The 14,856-nt window shown below is 36.8% G+C and overlaps 1 protein-coding gene across 2 annotated transcripts; it reads right to left on the bottom strand.

Moving 5' to 3' along the window:
* Positions 1-395: 395 nt before the first annotated feature.
* LOC106169239 (uncharacterized) lies at positions 396-9,831 on the bottom strand. Of its 2 annotated transcripts, none has more exons than XM_086996095.1 (3): positions 8,349-9,831; positions 1,514-1,721; positions 396-1,043 (listed from the first exon to the last, which is right to left on the bottom strand). In XM_086996095.1, exons 1-2 carry the CDS (start codon positions 9,275-9,277, stop codon positions 1,520-1,522), a joined length of 1,131 nt encoding a protein of 376 aa, XP_086852221.1. In that variant the 5' UTR covers positions 9,278-9,831; the 3' UTR covers positions 396-1,043; positions 1,514-1,519. The 2 variants fall into 2 exon arrangements, with proteins under 2 accessions (XP_086852221.1, XP_013404097.2); XM_013548643.2 differs by having other exon boundaries at positions 1,521-1,721; positions 8,349-9,830.
* Between the last annotated feature and the right edge of the window lie 5,025 nt (positions 9,832-14,856).

Genomic DNA, 14,856 nt, shown 5'->3' with positions numbered 1-14,856 from the left:
CTCGAGTTTCGAATCTGTGTTTCTCGTTGTTCCCTCACAGGGCCCAAGCCATACTAGATTGGCCCCTCAGGTGTATATATCATATTTGAGGGAAGAGCGCGTGCGCTTTTGTCAGCCAGATGTGGAAAGTTGTTTACAAAAACTGGTCAATTGCTACTGTTTTAGGATTTTTTTCGAAAAAAACTCGGTGGTACACAGCTGCGATATCCAAACTCAACCAGCACTTGGATGTTTGCAAAATAGCGGAACGAAAGGGAGATAGATTTATCTATCTTTTTTTAAATTTAGTATGCATATGTTCTGAATGTATTGAATTTCATACATTTCCTTTACGGCATTAGTAAAATAATCTAAATAGACTGAACATCCCATGTGTGCAAATACATACAAAAAAGTTCAAAAATAAATCAAATTATTTTATCTTGATCTCAAAAGTAACGTTTCACACATTCCATTTTTAAAACATAGCCGAAATATAATCAATTTTTAAAACTTTCTTTGCATATGCTAAGCAGTAAGCTAGTTTGGATAACCGTTCTAAACAATGCTGTCTTCGTTTTATTTTAAGAAATCTTAACATGTGGCGCATTTCAACGGCGTATTGTTTTCAAACCACTTTGGTCGTATTTTATGTTGTTAGAGTACGGCACACGTGTGACATCTCATTTTCCGTAACTGCCGTAGATACCCGTCCCATTCGACAAGGTTTTCCTTGGGCGTGCAGCTTGTGAATGGAGAGCGCACGCGACGGCGTTGGTATCTTTTTAGAGTTCTATAGTTCCACATTTGTTTAAAGATATAGATTGTGCGTTCTGTTGCTATGATGCTTTTGGCATTGCTAGGATATCTTAAACAACAATTAGAAAATGTTAATAAACAACGGAGATACAAAAAGTCACACCCAGCGAGACACCACGTGGGGGATCAGCAGTCGTCTGCTTCGATGTCAACTCCGCAGAAAATATTTGTGCTTGTGGCCAATGGTAACGTGTTGAAGCTCGTAAATTTGATTTCCCCTATCTCCTAGATCAGATCCATTGTATCTGAAACGATAAACCGATAGAAATTTTAAGAAGGAGGAGGGAAAAAATTCGTACTTCGTATTTTCTGTAGACCAAGCATTTGTATCGCTTAAGAATTTGTGAAAAATAGGCGCATATATTTTATATCTCGACAGCAATAAAAAGATGCTTTGGATACTTAATGAGGAAGCTGTGTATTTTTCAAAAGCTGGTTAAACCCACAATTTTTTTTTTTTTTTTTTTTTTTGAAACACCATTCTTGGTTTTTAAATATTCATTTTTTTTTTCTTTTAGCCATGCAATGTTAAAACGTAATCATTCCTAAGGTTATCATGCGCTTAACAAAAGAAAAAAAAAGCAAAATTTGATTTTCAATAGCAGAGAAAAAACTCAAAGTTCGAGCAACTTTATCTTCAGACATATTACAAGTGACAAGTATACATGTTGACCCACATACGCAAAAAATATTTCCTAATTTTTAAAATCCTCACCACTCACTATAACTGAGTCCTGTCCGTCCAGTAGGAATATGATAGAGTGTGGTCGGGGGCCTGCTGTCTTCCGGGGAACGTAAGGGGTGGGGCTGGACCAGAGGGGTATTCCGCATACTGCCCCCCGTACATAGTGTTCGAATACTGTGACGGATGGTGTTGACTGGGGTAACCGGACAGAGGTGTCGTCATCCTGGAATAAGGTGGGCTGAAAATATGAGAAAATTTAAATCAAACGTCTATACATAGTCAAAAAATATATTTATTGCGAAATCTGCATTTTTATACAGTTGTGGTCATGTAGCATTTGTCGGTAAGAAGAAGTTTTTATTGAAGATTAAAAGAACAAAAGTCGAGTCATGCACATTAACAGCTGATTTTACTTTTAAGGTACCAAACAAAGTAAAAATGGTATTGGATCCTTCTTGATAGACGTACCAAGTTTTTTTTCTGAACCTAGCAGTTGTAATGACAAAACGCTGCGTTTTCCGTTGTCAAGAATATCTCTGAAAGTTGACTGATTTTGTTCACAGCTGGTTTGAGATAACTCCATGTCTACTCCCACTCCCCTCGCGGACAGGCAAGCACTTGCACGTGCGTGCGCGCACACATTCGCACAGAGAGAGAGAGAGAGAGAGAGAGGTGAAGATGAGAGAGGGGGCAATAGGTAGGAACATATCTGTGTATGCATGTTTAAGCTGCAAAAACCAAAACAATGAACTTACCCCCCCTCCCCCCCCCCCCCCGACTCTCTAGTAACGACAGAAAGACTAAAAAAATATAATACATTTGACAAGTTTAGCATTTAGCTCCTATAAGTCAGCTTACACGTTATCAATCAACAGTCCACGAAAGTAAAAAGCGTGTGAGAAGAATGGATAAGCAGTGAAACATACGACACACATTCAATAAAAAGCACGTTTTATCCTTAGCAGCAGGCTGCGTGGCAGTCAACCTGAACTGAGATGCGGTTTTCTGGGATTTCGTCCACACAAAGAAGTTCGGCGGGTTACACGTATGGGTCCGATCCCTACTGATGAATTCTCCATATATATATATATATATATATATATATATATATATATATATATAGTGAATGGACGAGAACAATGGAAAATGAATCCTTGCAGAGGCTACAGATCAAAACAAAAGTTTTCTTGGGGCTGAAAAATTCATTTCCACTTTTAGATGCTCTGAAAAATCTCTGAACTTTGCAAATGAAAATGAAAACCCAAAATTTGAAACATTTTAAAAAGATTTAGTATGACACAGTAGCATCTTCTATTGCTTTTTTTCTCTTTATAAAATCCCATGAAACTGACGAATCCTCTGGTGCATAGTCTCCTATGGACTAAACTGAAATTATAATAAATTATAACTATTTTCTCTTTCCTGACAGGCGACTGACTTTTGTTCCAAAAGAGAAAGAAATTCGAAGCCAGTCTGATAGGGCCACTTGCCCAACTTTCTGTCGTGAACTTACGGAATCTCAATGTTATGTAATTACATTACGTCCAATTTATACATGTATTTTCCAATGTACACGTGTGCTACATTATCTTTCGCTTATGTTAAACTTAAAACTTGTTTACCTAAACCATCTTTGCAATTTATTTCTATTGCCTAATCGGTGTTATTTTTATATTTACTTACACATGTACACATGTCTATGTTGCAACAACTTATTTTAGTTTTTTTTTTCATAATAAATATCGTAAAATACCAGTTTGCTTATCATCTCGGGCAAATGCACACTGCTCGGTCGGGAAGTCATACATCAAGAATATGTACATTTTGCTCGACGTGATATGAGTTGTTTCTAAAATCGTGGTTAGACAAAACAAATAACGATTATAGCCATTTCACAATGGAAACCGTGGACATGCTAATAGTTCAAACAACAAAAAAAAAAATTAAGTTGCGATTCGTAATCAGCCTACTCCCCGTCCACTAGATTGTATACGGCTAAAGAAGAATGTTCTTTTCCCAATCAGATTTCAAAATTTAACCAATATTTTATTGGTATTCAAAATTGGACCTTTATAGTCTGCATATGAAATAATATCGGTGGTAATAATTTAATCTGCGTAATATTATAAATGACATTACAAACTACTCAAATATTGCATTCTATGTTGCCTGTTTAGTCGAAGCTTTCCAAACTAAGATATCAATTTTTTATTGTACAGTTTTTGCCTAGATAAAAAATTAAATGAATGATGACTTTTAGATAGAGAGGAGGGTATAAAAATTTCATTTGCTGACGTTTGTATATAAGGTAAACTTTCGTAAATCGTAAGGTGTCTGTACAAAATCTACGGGCAAGTGTTTCAAACCAACTGAATTCTACCCACTAATACCTTCTATTTTTTAATTGGAATTTGGTGGATAATTTTTTGGGGCAAGTATCATATGCGGTAAACCTTACTGGAAGACAATTTATCGCAAATTAATAGGGGACGGGAGGGGGGCAATGTAATTAGGAACTGACAGATAATTCGACAAAACCAACTCAATCTTCACTGCATTGTTAGCAGTCGTCTCTGGCTGGTTTTACTGCGATATCCAAACGAGTTAAGTACGTACCAAGACTCGGGGCTCATTTGCCCAATGAAACTATCATTCCTCATAGATCGTTCCAAGTCTGCGGGAACTCTCGCTGAATACAACCAGATATACAGATTAATACGACCTGAGGTGGTTCGAAGTAACATTTTCATGAGAACATAAAAATGCATAATCCAAAGATAAAAATCAGCTATAATTAATGAAACACTTTCCTCAGAACTTAAAATCGCATAGGCTTTTCCACAGATAGAAATCAGTTATAATTAATAATTCAGAGCAAAGAATATGAAGATTTTCTCCGCGTTAAATAACAACGCAGCACTGCTCCCATTGACGAAGTTACGAGGAGAGAAAAATAAACTTTTTCTTCTTTGTACATTACCTTCGCTGGACAATATAGAAATATGCACAAAATAGTCAGAGAAATATCTGTTGATATTTAGTGAAAAATTCTCCCTCAGTGTGACCCTGATAGTGGATATAAGTCCCCCTATGAAAAATACCACAGATAACATACAAGTGAAGTTGCCATCTTCTTAAATTTTGAAATAGGCTAGGCATTCTTCGTCTTCGCTTTTTTTTCAAATTTGCTACCCCTCCCCCTCCCCCCCCCCCAAAAAAAAATCGTATTTTAAACCAAATGCTAGCAACCTTGATATCAAAAAGCTCTAAAACACTTTGTCTAATAAATAAAAAAGATAAGCGAAGTGAAGCATCTACAAGGGCGTGTCCTAATATAAGGCAATGCCTCAATTAATCAGATTTATCGAAAGCCAGTTGTTCACGCACAGCTTACCACACGATCTGGGAGACTTCTTGAAATACTTCCGTGTTTGGTTGTTTTTTTTTTTTCAAAAAAAAAAAAAAAAAAAAGTACGAATGAGTAATGGTTTGCATATATGTACTTTGTATAAGCGACTCAAATTGACTCATTTTGATTAATTTCCCTACCTATTTCAGGAACTTATAGAGAATGATTGAAAAACTCTCCTAGAATGAGAATAACAAATGAATAAGTAGAAATAACTACTTATCATTTGAGAACAGCCATGTTTTTGTTTTCTTTTTTAAAACTTAGGAAACAGAACACTACGCCACACAGGCAATTGCACTTCATGGAAATAATTTCGAGGAATTTCGAATCACATAACTGGGGCTACACAACCTGCGGTGGGTCGAAATCACATTTTCCTCAGAACATAATAAGCGCATAATCCAAAGATAGAAATCGCCTAATAAAACAGAGTAAAGAATGTGAAGATTCTCTCCGTATCAAATGACAACACAGCACTGGCCCCGTTGACGAAGTTACGCGGAGAGAAAAATAAACTGTGTATCGTAGACCCAGGCCCGGATCAGCTCTTCTTTGTGCCCCTTATCCTCGTCGAACAGTATACCAATATGCACAAAATAGTCAGAGAAATATCGGTGTAAATTTGGTGAAAATTTTCCCTAAGACCGTCGTAGTGAATAGAAAACCCCCTTTGAAAAACACCTCTGTCAAACAAGATACAAGTGAAGTTGCCACCATTATAAATTTTGATATAAGCTTGACATTCGTCGTGTTCTTTGCTTTTTTTTTCAAAATTGCAACTCAGTAGTCAGAGAAGAATTTCATCAGCTGTGTTATGTTATAAGAATAAGAATAGAGTAATTTTTCTTAAACAAACAGCTAAATCTTGAAATTGTTTACCTTCAATATTTCCTCATTCTCTGATGAGGATGTTCTAGACAGAATTATTGGAGGTAAACAATTTCAATATTTACCTGTTGATTGAAGAAAAAAATTACTCTATTTTTTTCAAGCCAGTAGATTTTGGTATTTTAAACCAAATGCTTGCAGCCTTGAAATCAAGAAGCTGGAAGACTCCCCATGACTTATAATAATAATAATACAACTAGACGAACAAATAAGCTAAGAGGTTGTGTATCTACAAGGATACAGTTCTCATACGAGCCCATGTCACAGTTTCTGGGCTTTGTTGTGCCTCTCTTCTGTGTGACCTTGGCTATATATCCCTCGGACTATTTGTCTGTGCCGTGAAATCATGCTTGATTCCATTTTAATCATAATTGTTAGCAAAAATGTAATAATAATAATAATGATAATAATAATAATAATAAAAGTAATCATACTTTCAGTATGAGATAAAACCGATAGATTCACATAATAGTTGGCAATAAGGTCCTGATATTTTAACTTAAGAAAATAGGCCTCGCTGGTGTTGTTAGTTCAATTACAATTAATTTGGTATAATCGTATTTTAAATTAATTTTTCTTTGAACATGTCATACATTGTTATATAATGATCCCTTTAAAAGCATTTAACTGACAACCAGAACAAAAAGAAAGAACAAAGAGACCACCTTTTACAAAAAACACCGCCTCACTTATTACTCATTAAAAATTAAGAAAAATTAAGTTTGTGCTTTTTATCAGAATCGTGTCGCATTCAGCACAAATCAAAATTTATAATCAGTTTTTTGCACTCATTTTGTTTCTAGATTTAATATTGCACTTTTTCATTATTTTTATATCACTTTATGATAAATAGTATCACTAGATGCCTTTGAGACAAACGTTGCAACAAACTTCTCACTACAAAAAATCGGGAGAAATTCATCGGTGGATTACAGAACGCTGTGGATTACAGAACGCTGGAGCACACCTGAGTACGCCTTAGTATGAACAAATGAGAAAATACAATACACTGGGCATATGGTTGTGAAATCAGGAAAAATAAAAGTGGGCGAGTACGCCCGAGCATGGCCGAGTACGTCCGCGTACGCCCGGTCTGAATGTGTGAGGAAGTGGGTAATATGGCTGTCAAATCAGGAGAAAATTGTCTGTAAAGAGTGCAGGAATATCAGGGTATGCTTAGATGTATACTTATGAGAAAATGAAGCTATGTCTATGATATTATAGTTTTATCAAATTAAACAAACGACAGGCTAACTCAGACAGGAACTTTTCACGTCAAAACCATACTTGATAATTCGAAGGTATTTTGGATCGATTGAATGAAAGCAAAAACTTTAATTGTGTTGCGGTGTTACCATTCATTATATTCATTACATAGGCTGTACCGTAAGAGCATGGCCTATTTAGGTATAAACTTAATTGTCTTGTAATGGTACAAATTATAAATAAATAAATAAATAAATAAATAAATAAATAAATAAATAAATAAAAATAAATAAATAAATAAATAAATAAATAAATAGACATTATAATGTGCCCAATATTTTCGTCTACTTATCCACCTATTTAGTTTAGTATCACCAAAGAAATAATAACAGAAACGTATCCATGATTCTTTTTACTCTTGATAATCAATAAGTTTTATCATTTTGTACAGTTTTGAAAATACACACACTGGACAATAGAAGTGTCCCCCCTGAATCAGAGTAATCAAAGTTAGAATGCCTGGTCTACTTATAATGTTACTAATGAGTGTAAAACCGCTGTGCCATGGAATTGCATTGTTGGTCTTTTTGTGAAATTTGATGTTAATAAAATAATACTAGGAGCATATCATTCCACAGTCATTTATCTCCCCCAAAGTATTGGTTCAGTAGGGATGACACTTCTATTGTCCAGTGTGTGTAGAAGAGAACAGGCTGCCAAAGAATACTGCGTTACCGGTGTACTTATACATAATTTGGTTTTCATCCAAAGCGTTTTCGGCCCAGTGTCTATATTCGAGAGGTTAACGTATTTAACAGTCGGTGTTCTTAAGTGCACATTAGTACATATCGGCATATTTGTGTCTGTGCATGTGTTTCGACGCCCTGAGATCTACTCTACCATCGTTATAGCATTTCTAAACAAACTGGTTCACTTTAGGAGATAATGGAGGAGAGAGAGAGAGGGAGGGAAAGGGGTTATAGAATAATACAAATTAGAAATACACAAAGAGTATATCTGACTAGTTATTAATATTTTCGTTGTCTACAAAAGCTAAATAATCACTGCTAAGCATAAAAACATTAAATTTGAAGATTGACACTAAATCAAAGAAGACACAACTAAACAAAGAGAGAGGCAAGGAATGTTTGCATGTAAAAAAGGTAACATATATAGGCTATACATGATTTAAGTGTGCCCTCTACCAGGGCCACAGATTAATTATGGGCACTTTTCTCCAGCTCCCAGAGAATCGTGTCATGAATTAGCCGGAGACATATCTGTGTATATCTAGTGAAAAAAATCAATCTGTGGACCTGGTAGAGGGTATTTTAACTGTATATAACCAATAAAGCTTACCCGTAGTTAAACTGCGACGGGTTGGCCGGTGCTGGGGCTGGCGGATTGAGAGCCCAATTACACGTCGAATACGGCGACGAGAAGCAGTTCTTCCCCGCCAGAGGGGAGAGGTGGTTGAAGGCGGCGTAAGGGGAGTCGGTGAACAAAGGTTTCGGGAGGGACACTGGCGAGCGGTAGGGACGCTTCATACGCCTTCTTCGGCGATAGTTACCCGCTTCGAACATGTCCTCAAACGCGGGGTCGAGAGCCCAGTAATTTCCTTTCCTTTCGCCGCCCCCTTCTCGGGGGATCTTTAAGAAGCATTCGTTGAGACTTAAATTGTGCCGTATGCTGTTCTGCCAACCTTTTTGCTTCTTTGTGCTTAAGTTCTGGTAGTATGGAAACTTGTTGACGATGTACTGGTAGATTCCGTTTAGTGTCAGTTTCTTTTCTCCGGATTCTTTAATGGCCATGGTGATTAAAGCTACGTAAGAATAAGGAGGTTTCTGATTAGGATCTAGTTTTTCTTCGCTTTTGTTACTCCCTCCGTTATTATTGTTATTATTATTATTGGTATTGTTCATCTTGCTGGCGACTTTAAAGTCAGTTTTCTTTTCAGATCTCTTTTCGTCAGCGACGATGTCCCCATGGCCGCCGCTGTGATTATCGTCTATTTTAGACATGCTCCGAAATGGCGCAGTTGACGTAAAGCCAGCGTTGCCGACGTTTGGGGGCCTCGTCGGGTCAACGTTGCCGTCTACGGCGCGAGATAAGTGCCACGTGTGAAGGGCTGGCTCCGTTTTAACTTGATGATCCAACATATTCGGTGTATGGTTTTCCCCTGCGCACTCTTCCTGGTAAAGAGTCACCTTCTCTACTACAGATGGCGGCGTCGACCTAAATATGTCCTGAGCAAACGTGAAGGTATCTTTGAAAGGAAATCTGTCCATCTCTAACTACGAAATTGTGAAATAAGTGCTAAGCCTGTCCACTCTCCGTCCGGACTGTGAATGTCGTTGATGGAAACTGTAAATCTAAGAAGTATTATTTCTCGTCGGCGCAATTTAATTGTTCCTAAAAGGTTCGCCTCTTCATGTAGAAAAACAACTTACGTAAATCGTAAGGTGTTGATACAAAATCTACGTTCAAGTGTTTCCAACCTACCGAAATCTTCCCACTTATACGTTTAATTGCTGATGTCCCCCTGTCAACTGTCTCGTCTCCTGAACGAGAGATCGCGTTACGCACGCGCGTGTCGTTTCCATGCCAACGCCGTCCCGTCACCCAGAAGTCAATGCTTTCTCAGCACACTATGTTTCCCGATCAAGCGTTACAACGGTCCTCCCCGATTTTCACTCCACTAATCTCAAAGCCTTGCCACCTAAGTAGAGTTGCCCCTAATCGTTGAAATTATTCGCTTGGTTGTAAATGAAACTTGCATGTAATTTTTGGACGAGAACGGTTCAGGAGAAGTGTCAGGAAGCAGATTGGTTATTATCTGAGCAGACGATTTGAAGTGCATCTCGAAGTGGATGCAGGGCGAATTAATTTGAAAAAAAAAATCAGTGCGAACAAAAAATAAACGAATAAAATTTAAATTGGGGAAAATGAAAGAAAAGTGATAGATTTAATAATTTGGCTTTTCTTATCTTGCACACTAATAAAGAAAAAACTGATCAGATTTTTTCACTCTTGCACCCCCGCAGAAGAAAAATGGCATCGCCTTGAAGCAGACGAACAGACCTTGCTGTTGTAAATGGAAGTTACAGATGCGCTGAGTGGCGAAGAAAATGAAACACTACGGCCCCGGTGGCTTGCGGTGTAGGAGCAGTAATCTTCCTCTTGGATTAAAAGTAGTTTGTTTTACAAGTTATTCTCATATTCCGCGGCCCACCCACAAGCGGGGTTACAATTTCACTCCCGACACCACTTCTTACATTTACTGCGAATTTCAAGCGATGAGTGAAACGCCTGAGACTCGCGCTACTAATGCTTTAAGTGTGCGATTTTGTTTCGTGTCGTAAGGGCAAATATGCGTGCAGAAATCTACGATTTAAAGTACCGCTCACTCCAATAATACAAAGTCCTCTGATCTTGCCTCTAAAAAAATGGAAAGGAAAAAAGAGAGAGAATGAAAGACGCGAAGAGGGGATGGGAGACTTTCTTCGAGCTTGTAAACTTTTCGGAGAATGAATAAAATCTCTTGTAATTTGTCTTAACCTGGCATTGTTAATTATATAAAACATTCGAAAGCTTCACCCTCATATATTATTTTTGTAGCCTACTGATAAGAACTTATCGGCTTAACCTACAGAAAAAAATGTTATTATTTCTAATTGATACTTGCCATTGTGTTATATTGGGTATTTATGTTATTTGTCAAGTAAGAATACAAATATAATAGGTATTGGGCTCAACTTATTAGTTACAAATAATGAGTATAGACGATTGTTTCTTCCCTTACATTTTTGTGAATGAATTCAGATTCTTACTATGTATATAATATGACTGCAGTAACGCGCTATCCTTTTCTCTACAGTTTACATGCAGCAAACAGATTTAGAAAGACCCCAGTTCTGTTTTCATTATAAGACCACTATACACCCGTGTAAAGCAACATTCATTTCCCAAAAATATATTATGAAATTATTCCATAGAAAAGCAGATTTGCGCATTAAACTCTTTTAGTATAAATCAGTGGAAGTGGGCAGAAGGTATGCGTGTGTGTGTGCGCGCGCGCATGTGTGTGTTGTGGAGGGTGGGGAGATAAAGTGAGACATTTTGATACCAGAAATTAACCCCTAGAATGCAAATGTAAAGCAAGTGTCCATCGCTCTTTGGCAGCCCAATATACCATGGTTATAAAACACGATCCATAATGTTTCCCAAGCGTCTAACCCGTGTTTGTAAATTCTCTTAAGGACTTATATGCGATGTTTTAACAACAGGTTGACTGATGTAACCAAGAAAAGGTTGTTAAACTAAACGGATTGAACTTGAAACATGTAGGAGTCAAAAAATATGGTTAACGATGTCATTGCTCTCTTGCTACATCCAGGTTTATTTGATTTTGATTATAAGAAATTCTCTTCGGCATGGACCTGATATCTACTTTAACATTTAACCCGAAAGAGTCCTGCGAAAAGTGTGCTTATGTTTTTTTCTTCAAAGGCCTGTCATAAACGCACGTTATTTTTTTTTAAAATATTATCGTTCATTGTCTTTTTTTTTTTTAAATTTTTTATTCAGTTCTTAAAACTGCAGTTCGTTCACCCCACCTTTCACTTAAAGCATGCTTTCCTTTCTGTTCCGTGTTCATTAGCACTTGCGAATATTTATAAATTTCGACTAATATCATAAATACTGAATTTCTGTAGCACAATTATTCAATCATCCCCAAGTGAAATGGTAGCGTGCTGTATTTGATGGTTTATTTATTTAATCCTATGTGATTATGTAAAGACATGATGTACTTCAACCTCACGTTCGCAGCGTCTCTGCTTTGCTTTTCTACCGGTTACAGATGCCAACGATAGCAGGAAAAGACTCGGACAACTCAACTTCGTGGACTTCTACTAATGTTTATTTGTTTATTTTTTATACAGTTATCCAGTCAAATAATATTTGTCAAATTGAGATTGACACGTGCCAATTTTCTACGTACGTCGTGCATATTGATACTGAAAAAAGGGAAGAGGGGGATTTAGGGTCCAGACGTCAATTACAATCTCAAAAAAATTAGAATAGAGCGGGATGGATTTTGGCGGCTAGAGTAAACCAGGGCAAATGTCAGATATGGTTTTTAGTGTAGATTTGCCAAAATTCACCTTTAAATTTTGTTTGTAACCTTGTTTAAAGCTATTACTTCCTATGCATCATACATCTGAATATTAACCAGAACTTGACACACACACACACACACACACACACACACACACACGCACACACACACATCGACACGCACACACACACACGCACACACACACATCGACACGCACACGCACACATGTACACTCACACACACACACACACACACACATGTACACTCACACGCACACAGGGTGAAACCATGGATAAAAATTGATCTCAAACGTACGTATATTTTAGTAGCTTCGTTGCAAGATCTTTATTGGAAAAGCGGTTTCTGGCAGTTTTTTTTTTTTTTTTTTTTTTTTTTTTCGTTTCCCGTACGTTAATAACACTAGAATTAAACTTTGATATGAAAAATGTTATATCACAATATGTCAACAAGCTAGAAATTGCCCTAGCGGAACTAGTGCTTTTATTTGATCTCCGTTCTTGTTTAACCTTAGCTCGTTAGTATTAAAGTGAGTCTTTTGATAACATTTTCTGCTGCTGTGGATTGTAAAAAAAGAAACTGGCGCATTTCGGTGCACTCATGCCATGACGTGTTGTGATCACATCGTGCGAAAATGATAACATTTCTATTTTTCATGTTGCTGTTCCAGGCGAAAACATGTTTATAGATAATATAGCGACTGTTGTATAAACCCCGGTCGTGAGTACAAGTGTCTCCGGGATGATTGACAGGTCAAGGAGCGGGTATATGCTGCACGTGAGGCGTCGCTAGGCAGTGAAGTAATAGACAAGGAAATGGACAACATAGTAACAATGTGACAATTTTTGCCTGTGTCATCAATAATTTTTTCTACGCACCTATGAAACGAGATGATTGCGTGTATTTTTTCAAATTGAATCCTTATCACAACTATCATATAGATGATGAAACTTCTGGCCAAAATCTGTTATTCGTTTTTCTTTTCGTTGAAGTTACAATTTGGGGTATACCTTCACGTAAATCCTTTAACAAGTCACGTTGCCTATTAGTTAAGGAGGAACGGTGCAAAGATTCTGTTATTAGGCTTAAGACGAAAGTCACATGTATCTCACATGACAATGAGATCGCCCAGATTACTGAAAAATTACATTAAATCTTTTAAAATAATGAAATTATACAAAAAATTGTGTGAACTCCAAATTTCTTCTCGTTAAGAATGAAATAGTAAATTTTTTAAAAAAATCTAATTTCAATAAAAATAGTTAAAAAGTACCATTCCGAATGTTATACTATAAGGTGCAGTGACATATACATTTAATCTAGATCAAGTAAAAAATATCGACTATGCATTTTAGTTAAGTTCTCTTTCAGATCTTTATGTGTTTAAGTTACGTTTTAAAATAGAAACATTTTCGTGTCCGCGTTTTCGGTCCCGTGTGATAACATAATCCCAGTGCGTCGTTGAGAGTCGTTATCTGATCTAAATATAGGTAACAGGAACCGATCGAACCGCGTCTCGATGATTGACAGGACGTCACGGTGACACGGGTCACGTGATTGCCACCCACACACACCCGTGGGTGGTGATTTTTTTTTTCAATCGTCTGAGAAAATCTTTCTTTGATATCCTCATCCAAAGAATTCATTTGATTTGGCAAAGAGAATGATTTTTGATAGTTTTGACTTTGTTTTTCTTTTCAAAAAATAAAATAAGATGGGATGTAGTCAACCAGACAGACGTGGTTATGGCCTTCACATATTGTCTAATATCCTAGGTAAAATCAAATAACTCTCTCTCTCTCTCTCTCTCTCTCTCTCTCTCTCGTGTTTGTGAGAAGAACATATTCTCTGAATTCTCAAGAAGCACTTTAATTGTTAATCTACCGATTCACCTGTATCAGAAGCCCGATGTTGGATACCTATTTCGCGAAAGCTCCAAAAATGGCCAGTAAGATTTGTCCAAATCATCAGTGATTTCGCGATCATAATAGTATTTACAAACAAGCCTCTCCGCATCGGCTGGGTTTGGAAATATTGAGACGTTTTGTAAACATCTCTCGTTAATTTACTAATTATCAGAAACTTAAGATGCTACTTTGCGATACTTAGCGAGTGCTTTCCTAAACAAACAATGCAGCGCATTAAAATAGCAAACGCGTACCGTCCATTTACTAGGGAACCGTATCCCCCGTATAAGAACGCACAGAACTGCAGTGTGATCGCTAGCCCTGACCACCATGTCTGTTCATACCGCGCTTTTTTCATTCCGATCTGATTTAAATTGCTTTTATCTTAACATGTCTGAACCGCATTGCTTTAAAAATACGTATAGGACTTGTATATCTGTATCTATCTAATATGTTGCAGGTTCCAATTCATTCTGGAATTACGATCTTATAAGATATATATGTACTTTTAACAAATCTCAGTCTAAAGTGACTGTTCGAGTTTTTTATTTTTTTATTTTATTTTATTTATTTATTATTTATTTATTTATTTATCTATTTATTTATTTATTTATTTTTTGCAAAATTATTAATAAACACCACTGTGAATCAGGATTATTTCCCGTGAATTATTTTGCTCATCTGATGACGTATTTTCCGAAAGGACAGAAACATGAAAAAAAGGGAGACAAAATTCAATCCATTCTCTCTAATCTAACAACACGCTGTAGACCTAGTAGTCTTATTGTAAACAACACACCCCCCTCTCCCCCCTTAGAACATT

Source organism: Lingula anatina, chromosome 9, assembly GCF_051362555.1.
Source record: "Lingula anatina isolate TDL-2025a chromosome 9, LinAna3.0, whole genome shotgun sequence".
Taxonomy (NCBI): Eukaryota; Metazoa; Brachiopoda; class Lingulata; order Lingulida; family Lingulidae; genus Lingula; species Lingula anatina.
The sequence above is the reverse complement of the archived record's forward strand: the minus strand, read 5'-3'. Positions and strand labels throughout refer to the sequence as shown.